Below are 19346 nucleotides of genomic sequence, written 5' to 3'. Positions count from 1 at the left end.
GCCAGAGAAGAAATCTATTTTTAATAAAATTTTAGCAGTGTAGTGGTAGTACTGCTTTAATTAGTTACTGATGTCTTTTTACAGATGATTTGATTGTTACTGACTTTGTTCATAACCCCAGTAGTAGAGATAATTTCATAGTTAATTTCAAAGGAGATTAGAACATTTTAGTTCTTTAATAGATTGAAAGAGAGACCACTGGCCAAATCCAAAGTATTTACAAAGAGCATATAAAATCTTTGGAGGTTATCAGAACTCCCACCCACAGATAGCCTTATAGAAATCTTTGCCCTTCCTGAAATATTCACCATTTTTTTATTTTTATTTTTATTTTTTTATTTTTATTTATTTATTTATTTTTTTTTTTTTTTGAGATGGAGTTTCGCTCTTGTTGCCCAGGCTGGAGTGCAATGGTGCGATCTCAGCTCACCGCAACCTTTGCCTCCCGGGTTCAAGCAATTCTCCTTCCTCAACCTTCTGAGTAGCTAGGATTACAGCCATGTGCCACCACTCCTGGCTAATTCTGTGTTTTTAGTAGAGACGGGGTTTTTCCATGTTGGTCAGGCTGGTCTTGAACTCCCGACCTCAGGTAATCCGCCCGCCTCGGCCTCCCAAAGTGCTGAGATTACAGGCGTGAGCCACCACGCCTGGCCCACTAATTTTTTTAATTTTTTTTTTTTTTCTTTGAGAAGGCGGTCTTGTTCTGTCATCTGGGCTGTAGTGCAGTGGTACCATCACGGCTCACTGCAACATTGACTTCTTGGGCCCAAGCAATTCTCCTACCTCAGCCACCCAAGTAGCTGGGACTACAGGCACTCGCCACCACACCCAGCTTTATTTTATTTTTTGTAGAGATGGGGTCTCACTATATTGCTCCAGCTGGTCTCAAACTCCTGGGCTCAAGTAATCCTCCCGCCTCAGCCTCCCAAATTGCTGGGATTACAGGTGTGAGCCACCACACCCAGCCCACTTATTAAATATCAGTATGGACCAATGAATTCATCTTTTATTCAGCAAGTTGTATCTATTACTGTATTCATTTTGATGCTCAATTTTACCAAATTTAAGCTGGTTCCTGTGTTGTTTGGACACATGCCCATCATTCTTTGAATACCTCCTTATTTTCTGACACAGTAAGATGTGTCAAACTCATCTTTTGCTTTCTGTGCTCTGGAATCAGCCATCTTTTCAAGAAGCTCTGGTTGATTTTAATGGAGAATGGTTTTTTGGTTTTTGGTTTTTTTATTTTTAGTTTTAGTTTTTCAGAGATGGCATCTTGCTGTGTTCACTACGCTGGAATGCAGTGGCTATTCACAGGCATGATCTTGGTGCACCACAGCCTCAAACTCCTGAGCTCAAGCGATCCTCTCACCTCAGCCTCCCAAGTAGCTGAGACTGCTCCTGAGTCACTTGTGCCACTGTGCCTGGTTAAGAATGTTACTTAGAAGCCAAGATCCGGGTTCTAGGTGGGCTTCCTGCTATTGGGATATCATTGACTCTCTGCCCTCTCAGTGAACAGAGGAAGGAAATGTGTGTGTATATTCATCCACATACACACACAACTATATCTACTTCTATATTTCTATCTAAAATCATTATTTCATACCAGTACTTCCAACTCTAGAGCATTACCACAGAATTTATTCTAAGTTTTCCTATTTCTATATGTATAACTCACTTCTCCAACAGTAAGAAGCTTGGCTTCATTTTCCTCAATATTACTTATTCATACTTCCTGTATGTATTCAACCTCCTGACAATGTAGGCCACCTCCTTCACCCCAACCCTCAGCTACGCACCACACAAGTGACCTTCTCTGCCCAGTCCTGTTAAGCAGCCATGTGGAATCCTCAGCCTGACCACACCGTCTGTGCCAGCAACACCAGCTGAACCTCCAACTGGCCACATCCCCAGGCCCTGGCCCTGCTGACCATCCTTGGCCCTATTTGCGTCTACTGAATCCTAAGCCCTGACCAAAAGGAAAGGGCAGAATACCAGTTTAATGGAACTTGAAAAGGCATTACAAGTTTTGAAGATAAGAAAAAAATGAAAAAATATAGAAGGAAAGAAGAAAATAATAAAACCTGTTGCAGATGCAACAAATATGCGACACCAGCTTTATACCAAGGCCCTGTACAAAGTGAGGGCAAGTAAGATCTGTTCCTAACCCTCAGGAAACTTACAACTGCCCAGAAAGAATAGTATGTATGTACTACACAGGAAACAATGTTGTCATTAACATTCTAAGTATATAAACAGAGGACCAGGAGGAAAAGAACAATGGATTCAGCCTGAGGATGTCGGTGGACAAATGGAATGCTGCCAGGGAAGGGTGGCCTGTTCCCAGCCAAGGAAGCCTTTAACCAGGTGCAAAGTCAAGGCACCCAGGGCACATGGGGCTAGTGACCAAGATGTGCAAAGTCTAGTGTATGTTTTAAAGTGTTTTTGAAATAATATCTTAAATTGTTAGTATATGTATAACTTCTGCTTTTAAATGCTTTTAAAACATTTTTTGGTATAATAATTAATCTTTACTGTGTCTTCAAATTGCAGCTGAAGAGTCTGCTTCTTCTGGAGCAAAGGGAGATCTGGTTGCTAGTGACCGATGTCACTCTGCAAACGAAGGAGGAGAGTGACCCCAGGCTCCCCAAAACCCTGCTGGTCTATGTGGCCCCCTTGTGTGTGCTGGGCTCTGAAGTCCTGGAGGCACTCGCCGGGGCTGCCCCTCACAGCCTCTTCTTCAGGGACGCTCTCCGTGACCAGGGTGTGCTTGCTTCTCCACAGCTTTGATGCAGGGGCGACTGATCGGTGCCCATAGAATAGCTCTTGTCGCCTCTGGATGCGTCCATATTGCTTGGATGCTGCCGGCACCTTCACGGAGCCCATCACAGACATGGCCCATGTACCAGCCTCCAGCCTTCACTGACCCTGTAGCGGCCACCTGGGCAGAATCAGCTCCATGGAGATGCTATGCTCACTCCAGAATTGTCTGCTAGTGGCACCCCCGTACTGCTGCAGAATCCACAAACAAACCAAAAGCTAGAATATTATAAATGCATATACTTAGATCAGCCAGCCCCTTTTTCCAGGGATCAAACTAAAATCCTGCCTAAACTATCTTTTTTAATTTGTATTGAGTCATAATTCACATACCACATAATTTACCCTTTGTGGATTGACTTGAATCTCACATTTGAGTGCTTTTTTAGCTTAGCTCACGGGGTTCAGGAGTGCGCACACACAATGAATGTGCTGCTGGACACAGTCCCATAACTGCACCTTCACCTGCATGACTCGAGGGGTAGCAAAGGAGACTGCCATTATGGGCACAATTCACTTTTTCTTCAAGGCTTCAATAACCTGAAGTGTCTCTGTCGGCAGGTCGGATTGTTTGTGCTGAACGGACTGTCCTCTTGCTTCAGAAGCCCCTTTTAAATGTGGTCTCTGGTGCAAGTTCCTGTGAGCTGCCTGGCCCGGTGATGCTCGACAACCTGGACTCTGCCACACCTGTCAACTCTATCTGCAGTGTTCAAGGTAGGCAGCTGTCTCACAGGAATTGGTGTTTATACTTCCTTAACTATTATACTTTATATTCATTTATTCAACAAGTATTTGTGGAGCACCCACTAAGTTCCAGACACTGGATACGTAAAGAACAAAAGCAGAAATTGTTGTTGGTATCAGACTCGAGTCTGCACAGAAGGATGTGAATCAGATGAACACAGACAGGCCTATCCTCAGGCTCTGAGTGCTCTAGCCGCTGATACCTGGGCCCACGTCTTAGTGGGGAACTCAGGGAAGGCTTCCCAAAAACAGGAGCCTCAAGCTGAGCTCTGAAGCATAGATGAGACTACTTAGGTCAGGGATGGAGCAGGAGGAACATTCCTGGGAAGAGAGCAGGACTTCGTAAGGCCACTGGCATGAGAAAGCTGGTGAGCAGGAGTGTCCGGGAAGAGGCAGGACAGGCAGCCAGATGGAGGTGGGACCAAGCTGAGGCTGGTGGGCCCACCAGGCTGGTGGTGTCAGGAGTGTGCTCTGTCATTGGTACAGGCGGCCTGGTCTGATGTCCTCCCTGCAGAGCAGAGTGGAGGGACTGGGTGGCAGAGGTAGAGAAGGAAATCCAAGGGTGGACTTAGGGAAATTGTCAGGTTGAGCGATGAATTGGGCATAGACGGAGGCAGAAGACATAATCTGACGACCTCCGAGCTCCTGGCTCAGTTGAGGTGACAGTGGTGCTGTTCATTAAGTAGGATGTGGCAGGCAAAGTCAGCTTTGAGGGGACCCTCTCAGTTCTGTCGGAAGAGTTTGCGTGTTTTGCATACATCTGAGATGTTTCAGCAGCTGGTTAGATATGTGAGTCTGGAGCTGAAAATAGCATTATTATTTTCTCTTTTTTAACTTTATAAAACTTAATAATAAAAGTCATACATGTCTAGTGGAACTAGTGAAAAATAAGAGAAAGTTAACAGCCCACCCTTTGTCCCCAGCTTCCTGCCTGCGCTGGCGCATCCAGGAGACACAGCTGCCTACCTTGAGAGGGTGTGTGTGCTTGCAAGTCAAATGATTTACTGCACATTATTCTGCCACTTGCTTCCCTCTAGCAGGGATGTCTTGTCCAGGTGGGGAGAGAGGTCCAACTCAAGAGTTTAATAGTCGCATAGCATCCCCTCATATGAATAAACTCTTCCTCCACTCATGGACATCCAGGATCTCTCATATTTTTGCAATTATTAAACAAGGCTGTAATAAACATTCTTGGACATCAATCCCTACTGATTTCTGTAAAGGAGGATTTCAGCGGTTTGGGGTTCATGGACTTTTTAAACAACTTTATTGAGCTATAACTCAGTAATACCCTATAATTCACTGCTTTAAAGTGTTTTCAGTATTCGCAGAATTGTGCAAACTCACTACAATCTAATTTTAGAACAAAAACCCATACCCGTTATCATTCACGCCCCGTTACCACCCACCCTCCCACACCCTAGTCTTAGGAAACCACCAGTCTACTGTTTGCTTCTATGAATTTGCCTGTTCTGTTTTTTTGGGAGTTTTGTTGTTTTTGTGTTTGTTTTTGTTTTTGTTTTGAGATGGAGTCTCGCTCTGTCACCTAGGCTGGAGTGCAGTGGTGTGATCTCTGCTCACTGCAACCTCCACCTCCCGGGATCAAGCAATTTTCCTGCCTCAGCCTTCCAAGTAGCTGGGATTACAGGCGCACACCACCATGCCTGGCTAATTTTTTTATTTTTAGTAGAGACAAGGTTTCACCATGTTGGCCAGGCTGGTCTCGAACTCCTGACCTCAGGTGATCTCCTCTCCTTGGCCTCCCAAAATGCTGGGATTACAGGTGTGAGCCACTGCGCCCAGCCTATTCTGGACATTTCATGTTAACTGGAATAATATTTAGGCTGGTGCAAAAACAATTGTGGTTTTTGCCATCAAAAGTAATGGAAGGAGCCGCGATTACTTTTGCACAAACCTAACATACTATGTGATCTTTCATGATTAGCATCTTTCAATTAGCGTAATGTTTTCAAGGTTCATCCACAATGCAGTGTGTATGTCTTTTATGGCATAATAACATTTCATCGTACAGATATGCCACATTTTGTTTATCCTTTCCTCAGTTGATGGACATTTCATTTGGGTTGTTTCTACTTTTTGGCTACTATGAATAAAGCTGCTATGAATATTCATGGACAAGGTTTCCTGTTTTGAAATTTGGGGTATGAATCCAGGACTGGGGTATGAATCCTAGTCATATGGTAACCCTGCATTTAACCTTTTTGAAGAACACCAGTGTTTTCCAAAGTGGCTACACTAGGGGTTTGTGCATCTCTGTTTTGTTTTGTTTTGTTTTGTTTTGTTTTGTTTTGTTTTGTTTTGTTTTGTTTGGAGACAGAGTCTCAGTCTGTCACCCAGGCTGGAGTGCAATGGCATGATCTCAGCTCACTGCAACCTCTGTCTACTGGGTTCAAGAGAATCTCCTGCCTCAGCCTCCCAAGTAGCTGGGACTACAGGCGTGCACCACCACACCTGGCTACTTTTTGTGTTTTTAATAGAGATTTTGCCATGTTGGCCAGGCTGGTCTTGAACTCCTGATCTCAGGTGATCCACCCACCTCGGCCTCCCAAAGTTCTGGAATTACAGGTATGAACCACCGCACCCAGCTGGTTCAAAGCATATCAAAATTCAGACTTGCGAGCGTAATGTCTAAGATGGCTGGTGTTCCTCACCCTTACCTGTAACTAGTTCCTGACTTTTTATAATTGATGAACAGAAAACTCTTGTGATTCCATTGTTGCTTTCACATCCTTTTCACTGTGTTGAGGCCATTTGGATTTTCTCTTCTGTGCATCTCCTTTTGGGGTTAATGCTGATGCATAACTGCAGTTATGGGGTGATGGGTCATATGAGGCCTCCATTTTCTCATCTGTAAAATAAGGCTAGTGGAATCAGCCTCAAAACACAGTTGAGAATTAAATGAGATAATGCTCAGGAGGCTTTGGGGGCTTTGAAGCTCTGAGTCCAGTGGAGAAAACAGACATCTCAGTACTGGTACCAGGAGTCAGGAAGGGAGGGACGTCTGAGGGCTGCAGCCACTGACTGCAGTGGGTGGGTGGCCTTAGGACTGTCAGGATTTGTCAAGTAGAGTTGGGCAAGGCTATAAGAGCAGGTGGAAGGGCACATGGATAACCCACAGAAGTGCTGGGAGCAGTTATAAACCCTCCCAAGTGATGGGAGAGGGGCAGGGACCAAGAAGGGCAGCAGGGGAGCCAGCTGCTTGCGTATTGCTCTACTTTCCCTGGCCATGTGGAGATTATATGGTCAGATTTTTTAATGAAGAAATTCTGGCCGGGTGCGGTGGCTCACGCTTGTAATCCCAGCACTTTGGGAGGCCGAGGCGGGTGGATCACGAGGTCAGGAGATAGAGACCACGGTGAAACCCCGTCTCTACTAAAAAAAAAAAAAAAAAAATTAGCCTGGCGTGGTGGCGGGCGCCTGTAGTCCCAGCTACTTGGAGAGGCTGAGGCAGGAGAATGGCGTGAACCCGGGAGGCGGAGCTTGCGGTGAGCCGAGATTGCGCCACTGCACTCCAGCCTGGGTGACAGAGCAAGACTCCGTCTCAAAAAAAAAAGAAATTCTGCAGCTCCACAGACTATGATGTAAAGCAGGGAGAGATGATTGGCAGGAAGAAGTAAGAAGGGCGGAGGGTCTGCAGAGGTGGAGCAGACTGCCTGGCCCATGTGAGCCAGCGTGGAGCTGCTCTTTGGTGTACAGCAGCACTGTGCCCCTGAGCAGACCAGCTACAGGGACAGGGCACATGGTGCAGAGGGGTGCAGCCTCGTCCCTGGGGCGCATGTGCTATTTGTGTGCCTTTGGCAGTGACCCATCGCTCACTTCCAGGGCTTCCTGGTCTCCAGGCACATGTATAAGGACATCCCTTCCGCCTTCATTCTCTTCATTGGTTGCTACCTGTTCTTCTCCCACCCCCTCAGCTCTCCCAGAGGCCAGGATTAGTCAGGGGCTCAGGGAGAACATCCTGCAGTGAAGGTCTCAGCTCTGAGTCTGAAAGTCACTGCCATGCCACAAACCAGTTAGGCTGCACGGGACCCTGTTATTTTATGACCAGAAGAATCGCCACCACCCATAGCAGTGTCTCATGAGAAAATATGTACCTGAAGAACCCCAAGGAGGGTTTCCCTAACCCATTCCTAACTACGGCCAGTGAGTGCCACAGGTGCACACAGAGGCGGATCCTCACCTTTTGTGCCCGTGGCAGTAGGCCTGCCTGCTGGTACACTGAGGGAACTTTGCTCTAGGTGGTCAGATGCAGCCTCATGTGACCTAGTGCAGTGACCTCCCTGTTGGGCATTAGCTGTGTTGGCAGCAGCTGGGAACACTGATGAGGCTCAGCCATCCTTAGGCCCCACCTCACTCAAACTGAACCTTCAAATGGGTGTTGAAAACTAAATATGTGTAATGTAATCAATAGGTAGTTTGATCTGTCACAAAGCTCTGTTCCTGGTAGCAAATTTAGGTGTTCTAGAGATCAGCAGTTCAGACTCTTAAGCACCTAACCACTGGAAGGAGAGCAGCACAAGATGCATTCCTAACACTCAGCTGCTGCCTTCAGACCTCTGTGGGCTTTGCTGAGTATAACACCTTTCTGAAATGAGCGCAGCCCTGGGGCACACGCTGTTGGCACCCTCCTTAATCAAAAAACAGCTGCACAGGTCCAAGCCTAGTGTCCATATGCCAGACACATTGAAGGACTCTAGAGGCTGGGGTTCCCTGTGTCCAGTCCACCCAAGCCACATTTCAAAGCTTGTAGCCGGGATCTGTGCTTTTATTCCAAGGTTTGAATGGACAGTAATAGTGGAGGCATGCACTATTAAAGCTACGTGCTTGCCTCCATGTGCAGTAGAGAAGGTATCATATCAGTCACGTACGGAGACCACACACACATTTGTCCTTTGCTCATCCAGTGCTCTTCCCAACTAAAAGCAAAGAAGCAAGATTTCTAAACGGGGAGGAAACATGCTCCGATTGGTTCATGTATTTTGCATGTATTAAGATGAAAAGTGTTTTTTTTTCTGTGCCCTCATTTTATAAATTGGTGGGATCAACGTTTCTGACTAAGCCAGTTGTATTTAGGCAGTTTTTCCTTCTCAAATTCACTTAAGAAATATGCTTAAACTACTTATGTTTGGCTCTTTTTTTTTCTCTCTCTCATTTTTCTGTACCTCATTGAAGGCAAGGGCTCCTTTTTATTTTTTTTTAACATGTGCACTAGTCAGGAAGATGAATTACTATCCTCATGGTTTAAGTCACCTTTCATTTTTTCATTGCACATTGCTAAAACTATTTTATAAAGTGTAAAACACAGTAAGACATTCAGACATTACCTATAAACTTCGTTTTCTTTTAGAGAAATATTGAAGAATAGAAATATGGTCTTGGCCAAGCAATGGCAGGATTCTTTTTTTTTTCCCCTCAACTTTTAAGTTCTGGGGTACATGTGCAGGACGTGCAGGTTTGTTAAATAGGTAAATGTGTGCCATGGTGCACAGATCAACCCATCACCCAGGTATTAAGCCCAGCATACATTAGCTATTCTTGATGCTCTCCCTTCCCCTACCCAGGGCTCCTTCTAAATAGAGAAAAGTTGGAAACCCCCACAGGTCTTCCCTGTGAGAGAGCTGTGGGTGAATACTGAGGTGAGGTGGTGAGCAGGAAGGGAGTAGGTACTGGGGGAGGTGGCCTGCATGGCACAGAGACAGCACTAAACACAGGCACCATTGGTTTGCCAATGAGAAGTTCTAGGCCTCTCATGTCAGTTAATAAATGTCCTAGGAACCTAAAGTCACTTTAGTGGCCTGAACAGGGAGGCAGCCCTGCCATCCTAAGCTTCATAGAAAGGATATAAGTACCAGGCTGGGCGCGGTGGTTCATGCCTGTAATCCCAGCACTTTAGGAGGCCGAGGTGGGCGGATCACGAGGTCAGAAGATCCAGACCATCCTGGCTAACACAGTGAAACCCTGTCTCTACTAAAAATACAAAAAAAATTAGCTGGGCATGGTGGCAGGCACCTGTAGTCCCAGCTACTCGGGAGACTGAGGCAGGAGAATGGCATGAACCCGGGACGCGGAGCTTGCAGTGAGCTGAGATCGCACCACTGCACTCCAGCCTGGGTGACAGAGTGAGACTCCGTCTCAAAAAAAAAAAAAGAAAAGATATAAGCACCAGTTGTGTCTGACCAGTCTGATTACAGCCAGCATTGCCAGCAGCTGGGAATTTGCCTTCTCCAAGCAGCTACAGCTGGCCCAGGCACTGGGCTAACAAGGGGTGAGTGCCCTAGGAGCCAGGCTGGAGGGACCAGGGGTTCCTACACCTGGGAAAGCCAAGGAAGCCAGAGTCAATGCTCCTCACACCCAGGGAAGCCAGGGCCCCCACATCTCCCACAGTCAAGGAAACCAGGGAAGCCAAGGCCCCCACATCTCCCACACTCAAGGAAACCAGGGAAGCCAAGGCCCCCACATCTCCCACACTCAAGGAAACCAGGGAAGCCAAGGCCCCCACATCTCCCACACTCAAGGAAACCAGGGAAGCCAAGGCCCCCACATCTCCCACAGTCAACCCGCACTCAAGGAACCCAATGCTCCTTACATTTACAGGAGCCAGGACTCCCATGCCCCCCCCCCACACCCAGGGGAGCCAGCATTCTCTGTTTGTGTTATACAGTTCTGTTGGTTTTGACAGATGTATAATACCATGTACTACCATTACTATTAGTGTATCATACAGAATAATTTCACCACCCTAAAAATCCTGTGCTCTGGCTCTTCATCCCTCCCTCCCCACTAACTACTGGCAGCCACTCTTCTTTGTACTGTCTCTGTAGTTTGGCCTTCTCCAGAATGTCATATAGTTGGAATCATGCGGTATGCAGCCTTTTCAGATTAGCTTATTTCACTTAGCAATATGCATTTAAGATTCCTCCACATCTTTTCATGGCTTGATAGCTCATTTCTTTTTAGCACTGAATAGTATTCCATTGCATGGATGTACCACAGTTTTCTGGTTTGCTTCCAAGTTTTGGCAATTATTAATGAGGCTGCAATAGACATGTGTGAAGGTTTTTGTGTGGGCATAAGTTTTCAACTCGTGGGTAAATGCCAAGAAATATGATTGCTGGATCATATGTTTAGTTTTGGAAGTAACTGCTAAGCTGTCTTCCAAAGTTGGCTGTATCATTTTGTATTCCCACCAGCAATGAATAAGAGCTCCTCTTGATCCACATCCTCACCAGCATTTGGTGTTACTAGTGTTTTGGATTTTTGCCATTCTAATAAATGTGTAGTAGTATCTCATTGCTGCTTCAATTTGCAATTCCTTGATGACGTATGACATTGAGCATCTTTTCATATGGTTATTTGTCAACCTCTTTAATGATTTGTCTGTTGAAATCATTTGCTCATTTTTTAATTGGGTTGTTCGTTTTCTTATTGTTGAGTTTTAAGTGTTAACAGCCCTTGATCAGATGTGTCTTTTGCAAATATTTTTCCCAGTTCATGGCTTGTCTTTTCATACTTTTTTTTTCTTTTTTCTCTATTGCCCAGGCTGGAGTGCAGTGGTGCAGTCTTGGCTCACTGCAACTTCCACCCCCCAGGTTCAAGCAATTCTCCTCCCTTATCCTCCTGAGTAGCTGGGATTACAGGTGCCTGCCACCATGCCCAGCTAGTTTTTGTATGTTTAGTAGAGACTGGGTTTCACCATGTTGGCCAGGCTGGTCTTGAACTCCTGACCTCAGGTGATCCACTCACCTAGGCCTCCCAAACTGCTGGGATTACAGGCATGAGCCACCGTTTCTGGCCCTTTTCATACTCTTAATAGTCTTTTTACAAACCATAAGTTTTAATTTTAATGAGGTCTCACATCAGTTGTTTCTTTCATGAATTGCATTTCTGGTGTCACATCTAAAAACTCATTGTCAGACCCATGATCATCTAGATTTTCTCCTGTTTTCTTTCTAGGAGTTTTGTGTTTTACATTTAAGCCTATGATCCATTTTGAATTATTTTTTGTAAAAGATGGAAGATCTATGTCTAGATTCATTTTTTTGCCTGTGGAAATCTAGTTGTTCTGGCACCATTTGTTGAAAAGACTGTTCTTTCTCCATTGAAATGTCTTTGTTCCCTTGTCAAAGATCAGGTGACTATATTTATGAGGGTCTGTGTTCCCTTGATCTATTTGTTCTTTTGCTACCGGTACACCATCTTAATTATTGAAACTTTTTTTTTGAGACAGTCTTGCTCAGTTGCCCAGGCTGGAGTGCAGTGGCGCAATCTTGGCTCACTGCAAGCTCCGCCTCCCGGGTTCACGCCATTCTCCTGCTTCAGCCTCCCGAGTAGCTGGGACTACAGGCACCCGCCACCACGCCCGGCTAATTTTTTTTTGTATTTTTAGTAGAGACAGGGTTTCACCATGTTAGCCAGGATGGTCTCAATCTCCTGACCTCGTGATCCACCCACTTTGGCCTCCCAAAGTGTTGGGATTACAGGTGTGAGCCACCGCACCCGGCCAGTTACTACGACTTTTAAGTCTTGAAGTCAGGTACTGTCAGTTTTCCAGCTTTATTCTTGTTCTTCAATATTGTCTTGGCTATTCTAGGTCATTTTGCCTCTCCATATAAACTTTAGAATCAATTTGTTGATATCCACAAAATAACTTGATGAGATTTTGATTGGGATAGTGTTGAGTGTGTAGATTAGGTGGGGAAAAAATGACATATTAATACTAGAGCCTTCTTATCCATGAACATGGAATATCTTTGCATTTATTTATATCTTCTTTGATATCTTTCAGAAGAGTTTTTTAGTTTTCCTCGTACAGATCTTGTACATATTTTGTAGATTTATACCTAAGTATTTCATTTATTTTGTTGCTATTGTAAATAGTATTGTTTTTAATTTCAAATTCCAATCGTTCATTGTGTTTCATAGGAAAACAATTAACTTTTTGATATTAACCCTGCAACTTTGCTGTAATCACTTAGTGGTTTTTTGTTGTTTCTTTGAGATTTTCTCCATAGAAAACTGGGTCATCTGTGAACAGTTTTCTTTCTTTCTTCTCAATCTATGTATCTTTTATTTTATTTTCTTGTCTTACTGCATTACCTAGGACTATCTGTACCATGTAGAATAGCAGTAGTGGGAACATCCTTGCCCTGTTCTTAATCTTAAGGGTTAACCATGTACTTTCTCACCATTGATTATGATGTTAGCCAGAGGGGTTTTGTTGTTCCATTTGCTGGAGATAATATCACTGTGGAAGAAAATAATATTAGCTCCCCTTCCCTTCTTTTATTACACTCTTCCATCTACCTACCTTTGCATCTGCACTTTATATTGTTAAGATTGGTAACATTCTGTTGTATAACTATAATTAAGCTTTGCACACATTTTCTACAGATTGATTCTCAAAGATGAAAATCAATGAATGGCATTTATATTATTATGATTATACAAGTTGAGTATCCCATATCCGAAATGCTTGGAACCAGAAGTGTTTTGGATTTCTTACTGGTTTTTTCATCCTTTTTTTTTTTTTTGAAATGGGGTCTTGCTGTATTGTCCAGGCTGCTCTCAAACTCCTGGGCATATTTTGGTTTTAATCTTTTTAAGACAGGATCATCCAGGCTGGAGTGCATTGGTGTGATCATAGCTTACTGCAACCTTGAACTCTTGAGCTAAAGTAATACTCCCACATCAGCCTCCCAAGTAGCTAGGACTACTGGGATGGCACACACCACCATGCCCAGTTAATTTTTGTTGTTGTTGTTGTTGTTGAGACAGAGTTTCACTGTGTTGCCCAGGCTGCCCTCAAACTCCTGACCTCAAATGATCCCCCAGCCTTGGCCTTCCAAAGTGCTGGGATTACAAGTGTGAGCCATTGTGGCTAGCCATGTGTCTTTATATAAACAACATATAGTTGGTTCTTGTTTTTTGTTCACTCTAATAGTCTCTGTCATTTAATTTGTGTATTGAGACCATTCTCATTTTAAGTGATTATTCATATAACTGAGATAATATCAACTGTGTTTATAACTATTTTCTATTCATTGCCCCGCTTGTTTCTTTTTTTGTCTTCCACTCTTTCTGCCTATTCTCATTTTTATTGAACATTATGATTCCATTTTCTCTTTTCTTTCAAAACATCAATTATACTTTTTTTTTTTTTTTTTTTTGGAGAAGGAGCCTCGCTCTGTCTCCCAGGCTGGAGTGCAGTGGCGCGATCTCAGCTCACTGCAAGCTCCGCCTCCCGGGTTCACGCCATTCTTCTCCCTCAGCCTCCTGAGTAGCTGGGACTACAGGCACCCGCCACCATGCCCGGCTAATTTTTAGTATTTTTAGTAGAGACAGGGTTTCACTATGTTAGCCAGGATGGTCTCGATCTCCTGACGTCACGATCCTCCCGCCTTGGCCTCCCAAAGTGCTGAGATTACAGGCGTGAGCCACCATGCCCAGCCCAATTATACTTATTTTTAAGTTTTTCTGGTGGTTGCCCTGGAGTTTGCAATACACTTTACAGCCAATCAAGTCCACTTTCAAATAACACTGTCCTGCTTCACAGGTAATGCAGGTACCTAGTATCAGAGTGTTCCTGATTTCTCTTTTTTTTTCTTTCCCATCCCTTGTAACACTCCTGTTATGCATTTCACTTACTCAAAAGGTATAATCATTGGTTACATTATTATTATTATTTAAATAAACTATTATCTTTTCTATCAATTTAGAATTAGAAATGTAAAAGATTTTATTTTACCTTCATTTATTCCTTCTCTAATATTCTTCCTTTCTTTATATAGATTCAAGTTTCTGACATTTCATTTTCCTCATATCTCGCCATTTTCATGTAGCATTCCCTGTGGGCCTCTTCTGCTTCCAGGCCTGTTCTACAGCTGCCCTGCAGGCCCGCATGTAGGGCTCAAGATTTGTAAACAGCCTTATCACAGAGGCAGGGCTGAGTGCTGCCAGATCCTTTAGTGAGAACCAGTCAACTGGGCATTAAGAGAAAACAAACCCCCAGCTGCAAAATAACAAAGCTTATCCAAGCCTCACATGCAGGAATGTCCATAGCAAGGTAGCAGCTAGGCAGTGACCTACTCCTACACAGTCCTCAGCCTGCACACCCGCCAGCCACAGGCCTGCCCACCTCCATCAAATCCAGGCAAGGCTGGAGTCCTCACTACTGTTTGGCAATAGCAGTTGCCCCCATCTCAGCACCTCAGCCTTGCTCTGTTCTGCCCTGCCCTGGTCCAGAAGATCTCAGTGATGACGTGTCCTCTGCATGGCTCCAAGGGGACCCCTTCACATCTGCAGAGAGTTGGTGCTAGGGCTTGGGCAGCTCTCTCAGCAGCAGAACCAGCTGAGCATCTGGGTCTCAGATGGCTGAGTACTGAACATTTTCTCTGAGTAGAGTTTAAAAGGACCCTGAATATATTCTGAGCATGGAGCAGTCACTCACTGAGAGCTGGCAGCATCCCTCTGTCCATCCAGGTCTCAGTGACAGGGTGAGGGGGAGGCACTCACTCCTTGCTGGTGTCACAAGGCCTCCTCATCTCTGTTCTCCCTGAGTGGCAGCTCTGGGGTGTGCGGAAATGTTTCTCTGCTGTGTCTTCTGGGGTGAAGTCGTTTGGCAGCGCTGGTTTTCCCTCCCTCACTCTGCTCACCACCTCTCTGTCCACCACTCACTAGCGATGGGACCTGGTGCAGGGCTGCAGGAAGGGATGCAGCAGGCTCACATCTCTGTGGAAAGAGGGGTGAAGTCCTGTCTAAACCCAGGCTCCAGCTTCTAAATAGAAGACTTATGAGCCCTGACTTCTTTCCATCAGGAAATAGGGAGGAAGAGGGTATAGCAGAGTTCAAGTTACTAAAGAAATGTGTGCACCAGGCGTGGTGAGTGCCAGACCCACCCATCCTGAGGACCCTTTGAAAGGACCTTTTTAAAAAGAGGTGTTTGTAACTAAGCAATACACCTTTCCCAAACCTAATTACAAGACATTTCTGCACATAAGACAAGCAAAGTAAAGACTTAATGGCAAACTGCTGGCAAGTTCATGAGTATGGTGTCCTCAACCCTGATGTAAACTGTCTTTTTCTTTCTGATGCTCATTTAAGTGAATGTCTTTTGTTTTTGTTTTTGTTTTTTTGAGACAGAGTCTCTCTCTGTCACCAGGCTTGAGTATAGTGGCGTGATCTCGGCTCACTGCAACCTCTGCCTCCTGGGTTCAAGCGATTCTCCTGCCTCAGCCTCCCAAGGAGCTGGGACTACAGGCGCGTGCCACCACGCCCGGCTAATTTTTTATTTTTAGTAGAGACAGAGTTTCACCGTGTTGGCCAGGATGGTCACGATCTCTTGACCTCATGATCCTCCCACCTCGGCTGCCCAAAGTGCTGGGATTACAGGCATGAGCCACTGTGCCCGGCCTTAAGTGAATGTTTAATCATACACTTCCCAGCTATCTCTTGAAATTTATTTAGGGTTGCCAGAAAAGATTTCCACAATGGCTTATGGACCTCAGATGAAATGTATTTCCTCAACTCTTGCCTTATTCTCTAATTAGAAGGAAATTGCTTAATCCCATATAAATGTAAATGCTGTTAACACCCATGGATATCCTAGGATAAAGAGGAACTTTGACTGGTAGCAGTCTACTTTTTATTAAGGTAGCAGTCATTTACCAAGCACCAGTAAACCAGTGAGTGGGCCTTTGGTGGGCCTGCAGGCCCTGGGCAGGAGCCAGGCCACGGTGCCAGATGTGCTCTGGGGCTTGGGGATGCAGCCGCTCCTTTCTCCCCTTGCACCTCCTCATGCGCCTGCCTGTTGTGAATTAGTCAACACTGTTTTCCAGCTGCATTATGAGCCTTTATTGACTTTGCTTTTCATCCCTTTGACCCACTTTGACAATGTCATTAGCTAGGGCAGCCTTTTCAAAATCAAGATCTATTATTTTCATTTTTAAAAAGTCATTCAAGTATGCATTGCATGAATGCACTTTAATAAACCAAGCCTACTCATTCTCATACTTCTGATTTATCCTCTAAAGATAAATTTTCTCCCAATGCTTGTTTTAGTGGGGAATGAAATTTTTTGCGCCAAGAGTGGAAAGGAAGACCCTTCTATTTTTCTAGAAACTCAGATTTTACTTTTTCTTCAAACATCTAATTTCACCACTTTTCAACAAGGACATCTGCGATTTGGTGGTGTATCTAGATGATATCTACAATGCTTCACATCCAAGAAAATCAGACTATCCGAATCCCCAGCAAGCAGTGACCAACTAACTGTGCTTGCCCTGCCTCAGCCCTGCCATGGTATGCAGAGTCTGTGTGGCCCGCCCTGGTTGTCTTGTGGAACCCCCTCACTCCCTTCCTCAGGAAGCCTTCCATGACCCTCTGGGATGCTCAGGGGTGTCTCTGACACACGTCTCAGGTGTCTTTTCCATTTGTCAATTTACCATTTATTTCATCTTTTTTTTTGGGAGCGGGGACAGGGTCTTGCCCTGTCACCCAGGCTGGAGTGCAGTGGCATAATCATTACTCAAACACTCATCGCTGTGTTAAGGAGTCTATATATTATTACTGTGCTACAGTAAAAGCACAGACCTAAATATGCAATATGGGGAATGTTTGAGGGACTGAGGGCCGGCTCAGCTGTGGCGATGTAACTACCTATGCATCTGGAAAAATATCCCAACGAAAATACTTCAGTTAGGTGGTAATATGCAGGCAAGTTTTAAAACGTACTTCTTATTGTTATAATTTTTCTTTGTACAATAAGTAGAAATTATAAAAATCTGAGGAACATGTATATAAACTCACAAGTAAGGCAAAAATCACAAGGCCCCTCATGTTGTCCTCTGCACGTGGGGAAGCAGAGGAGTCAGAGAGGGCAGAGCTGCCTCTGAGGTGGGCTTTCCTTCTCTTGGGCCTAGGCACTGTGGTTGGCGTAGACGAGAGCACTGCTTTCTCATGGCCTGTGTGTGACATGTGTGGCAACGGGAGATTGGAACAGAGGCTGGAAGACAGGTAAGGGGACAGGCTGTCCCGAAAGCCCTAGAACCGAAAGGGCACAGAAGCAACCCAGCCCCAGAACCTGGGCCTTGCTGCCTCAGGTAACTCCTTCGAGAGCTCAAGGGGCAACCTCCGCCTCTGCTGAACGGCAAGGGAAGAGGCCCCTGGGGCCCGGTGGGTTTTCCTTACTGAGATTTCTGCTGTTTCTTGCAGCTGCTCCTGTTATGAGATAGAAGTGCTGGGTTTTGTCCCCACCTCCTTTATTATCAGCCAGGAGAATTAAAAAAACAGGACAAACATGAATAAGTGAAAAAAACTTGGTGACTATATAGCCTGGCTTTTGTGAAAGGTGCAGACGTTTACAGAGACCACGTTTACAGTGAGCAGCTACTGGACAGATGTCCCTGCCCACCCCACTGTGCTGCCCTCCCTCAGGGTCTGTCCCTGTGAAGTCAGTCCTCCGGCCTCCCAAGTGCAGTGTCATGTGATAGAAAGGGACAGGCTCATTACTTTTCTGCTTCTTAAAAAGCAAAGAGGCTGGGCGTGGTGGCTCACGCCTGTAATCTCAGCACTTTGGGAGGCCGAGGCAGGCGGATCACAAGGTAAGGAGATCCAGACCATCCTGGCCAACATGGCAAAACACAGTCTCTACTAAAAATACAAACATTAGCTGGGCGTGGTGGCGCGTGCCTGTAATCCCAGCTGCTCGGGAGGCTGAGGCAGGAGAATCTCTTGAAACGGGGAGTCGGAGGTTGCAGTGAGCCGAGATCGCACCACTGCACTCCAGCCTGGCGACAGAGTGAGACTCTGTCTCAGAAAGAAAAAGAGAAAAAAAAGCAAAGATCGGCCAGGCGCAGTGTCTCACGCCTGTAATCCCAATACTGTGAGAGGTGAGGCAGGTAGATCACTTGAGGTCAGGAGTTCAAGACCAGCCTGGCCAACACAGTGAAACCCCATCTCTATTATTAATTTTAAAAATACAAAAATTAGCCGGGCATGGTGGCACACACCTGTAGTCCCAGCTACTCAGGAGGCTGAAGTGGGAGAATCACTTGAACCAGGGGGAGGTGGAGGTTGCAGTGAGCCGAGATCGCACCACTGCACTCCAACCTGGGTGACAGAGTGAGAGCGAGACTCCATCTCAAAGAAAGAAAAAAAAAACACACAAAGCAAAGAGCAAATGTCTCCTTGGCATACCTGGGCTGGTGGCCTTACACAAGCCATCACTGGACTGTGTGGAAGAGATGAGCACATGTGCAGGCATGCATGGTAGCACACAACAGTGGCTGTGCTGGCAGCTGAGAGCAGACTTTCTCTCCTGGGCCAGGGGGCAGCCTGACCCCTGGCCTCCCAGGCCCTGACCCCCCTTCCTGGGAGGCTCAGCATCCCCTCCTCTGCTCCCCTCATCGGCCTCCAGCCAGTGCTACTCGAAGCTGATGTTCATCCCTTGGACAGGCTGAGTCCAGGCAGCTGCAGGCCTCTCTCAGAAACTTGATTCTGAGAGTAAAGCCCCGTTTTCTATCTCAGCAGACACCCATGTTTAGGAAAATGTCTCCCACTGGAGCTTTCCTGACTTGTGCCTCCCGGGGCCTTGTCTTTCCTTGGGTTTTCATATACCAGAGGCGCCTTTTCCTGTGGGGACTGCTCCCGGGTGGTCACATCTCCTGTTCTCAAGAGGCACCTGCAGGTCTTCCTGGACTGCCGCTCAAGACCCCAGTGCAGAGTGAAGGTCAAGGTAGGAGCCAGGCCAGAGCACGCACTCACTC

General features: G+C 45.7%; 1 protein-coding gene across 10 annotated transcripts in view; it reads left to right on the top strand.

Annotated features, from left to right (window-relative positions):
• Positions 1-19346, top strand: part of SPIDR (scaffold protein involved in DNA repair) — a 527842-nt gene that overhangs the window by 501565 nt on the left and 6931 nt on the right. For 7 of the 10 annotated variants that reach the window (XM_032759824.2, XM_032759837.2, XM_032759835.2 and 4 more), the window contains 4 exons: positions 2554-2764; positions 3382-3534; positions 17502-17595; positions 19201-19315. In XM_032759824.2, the coding sequence (XP_032615715.1) occupies positions 2554-2764; positions 3382-3534; positions 17502-17595; positions 19201-19315 (573 nt within the window). Of the gene's footprint in view, positions 1-2553; positions 2765-3381; positions 3535-4487; positions 4966-17501; positions 17596-19200; positions 19316-19346 lie in introns of those variants that run through there. The other 3 variants (XM_032759829.2, XM_032759830.2, XM_032759828.2) reach the window with 3 other exon arrangements.

The sequence above is a fragment of the Hylobates moloch genome, unplaced genomic scaffold, assembly GCF_009828535.3.
Source record: "Hylobates moloch isolate HMO894 unplaced genomic scaffold, HMol_V3 SCAFFOLD_9, whole genome shotgun sequence".
NCBI classification, from domain to species: Eukaryota; Metazoa; Chordata; class Mammalia; order Primates; family Hylobatidae; genus Hylobates; species Hylobates moloch.
Note: the sequence above shows the minus strand (reverse complement) of the source record. Positions and strands in the feature narration are given on the sequence as shown.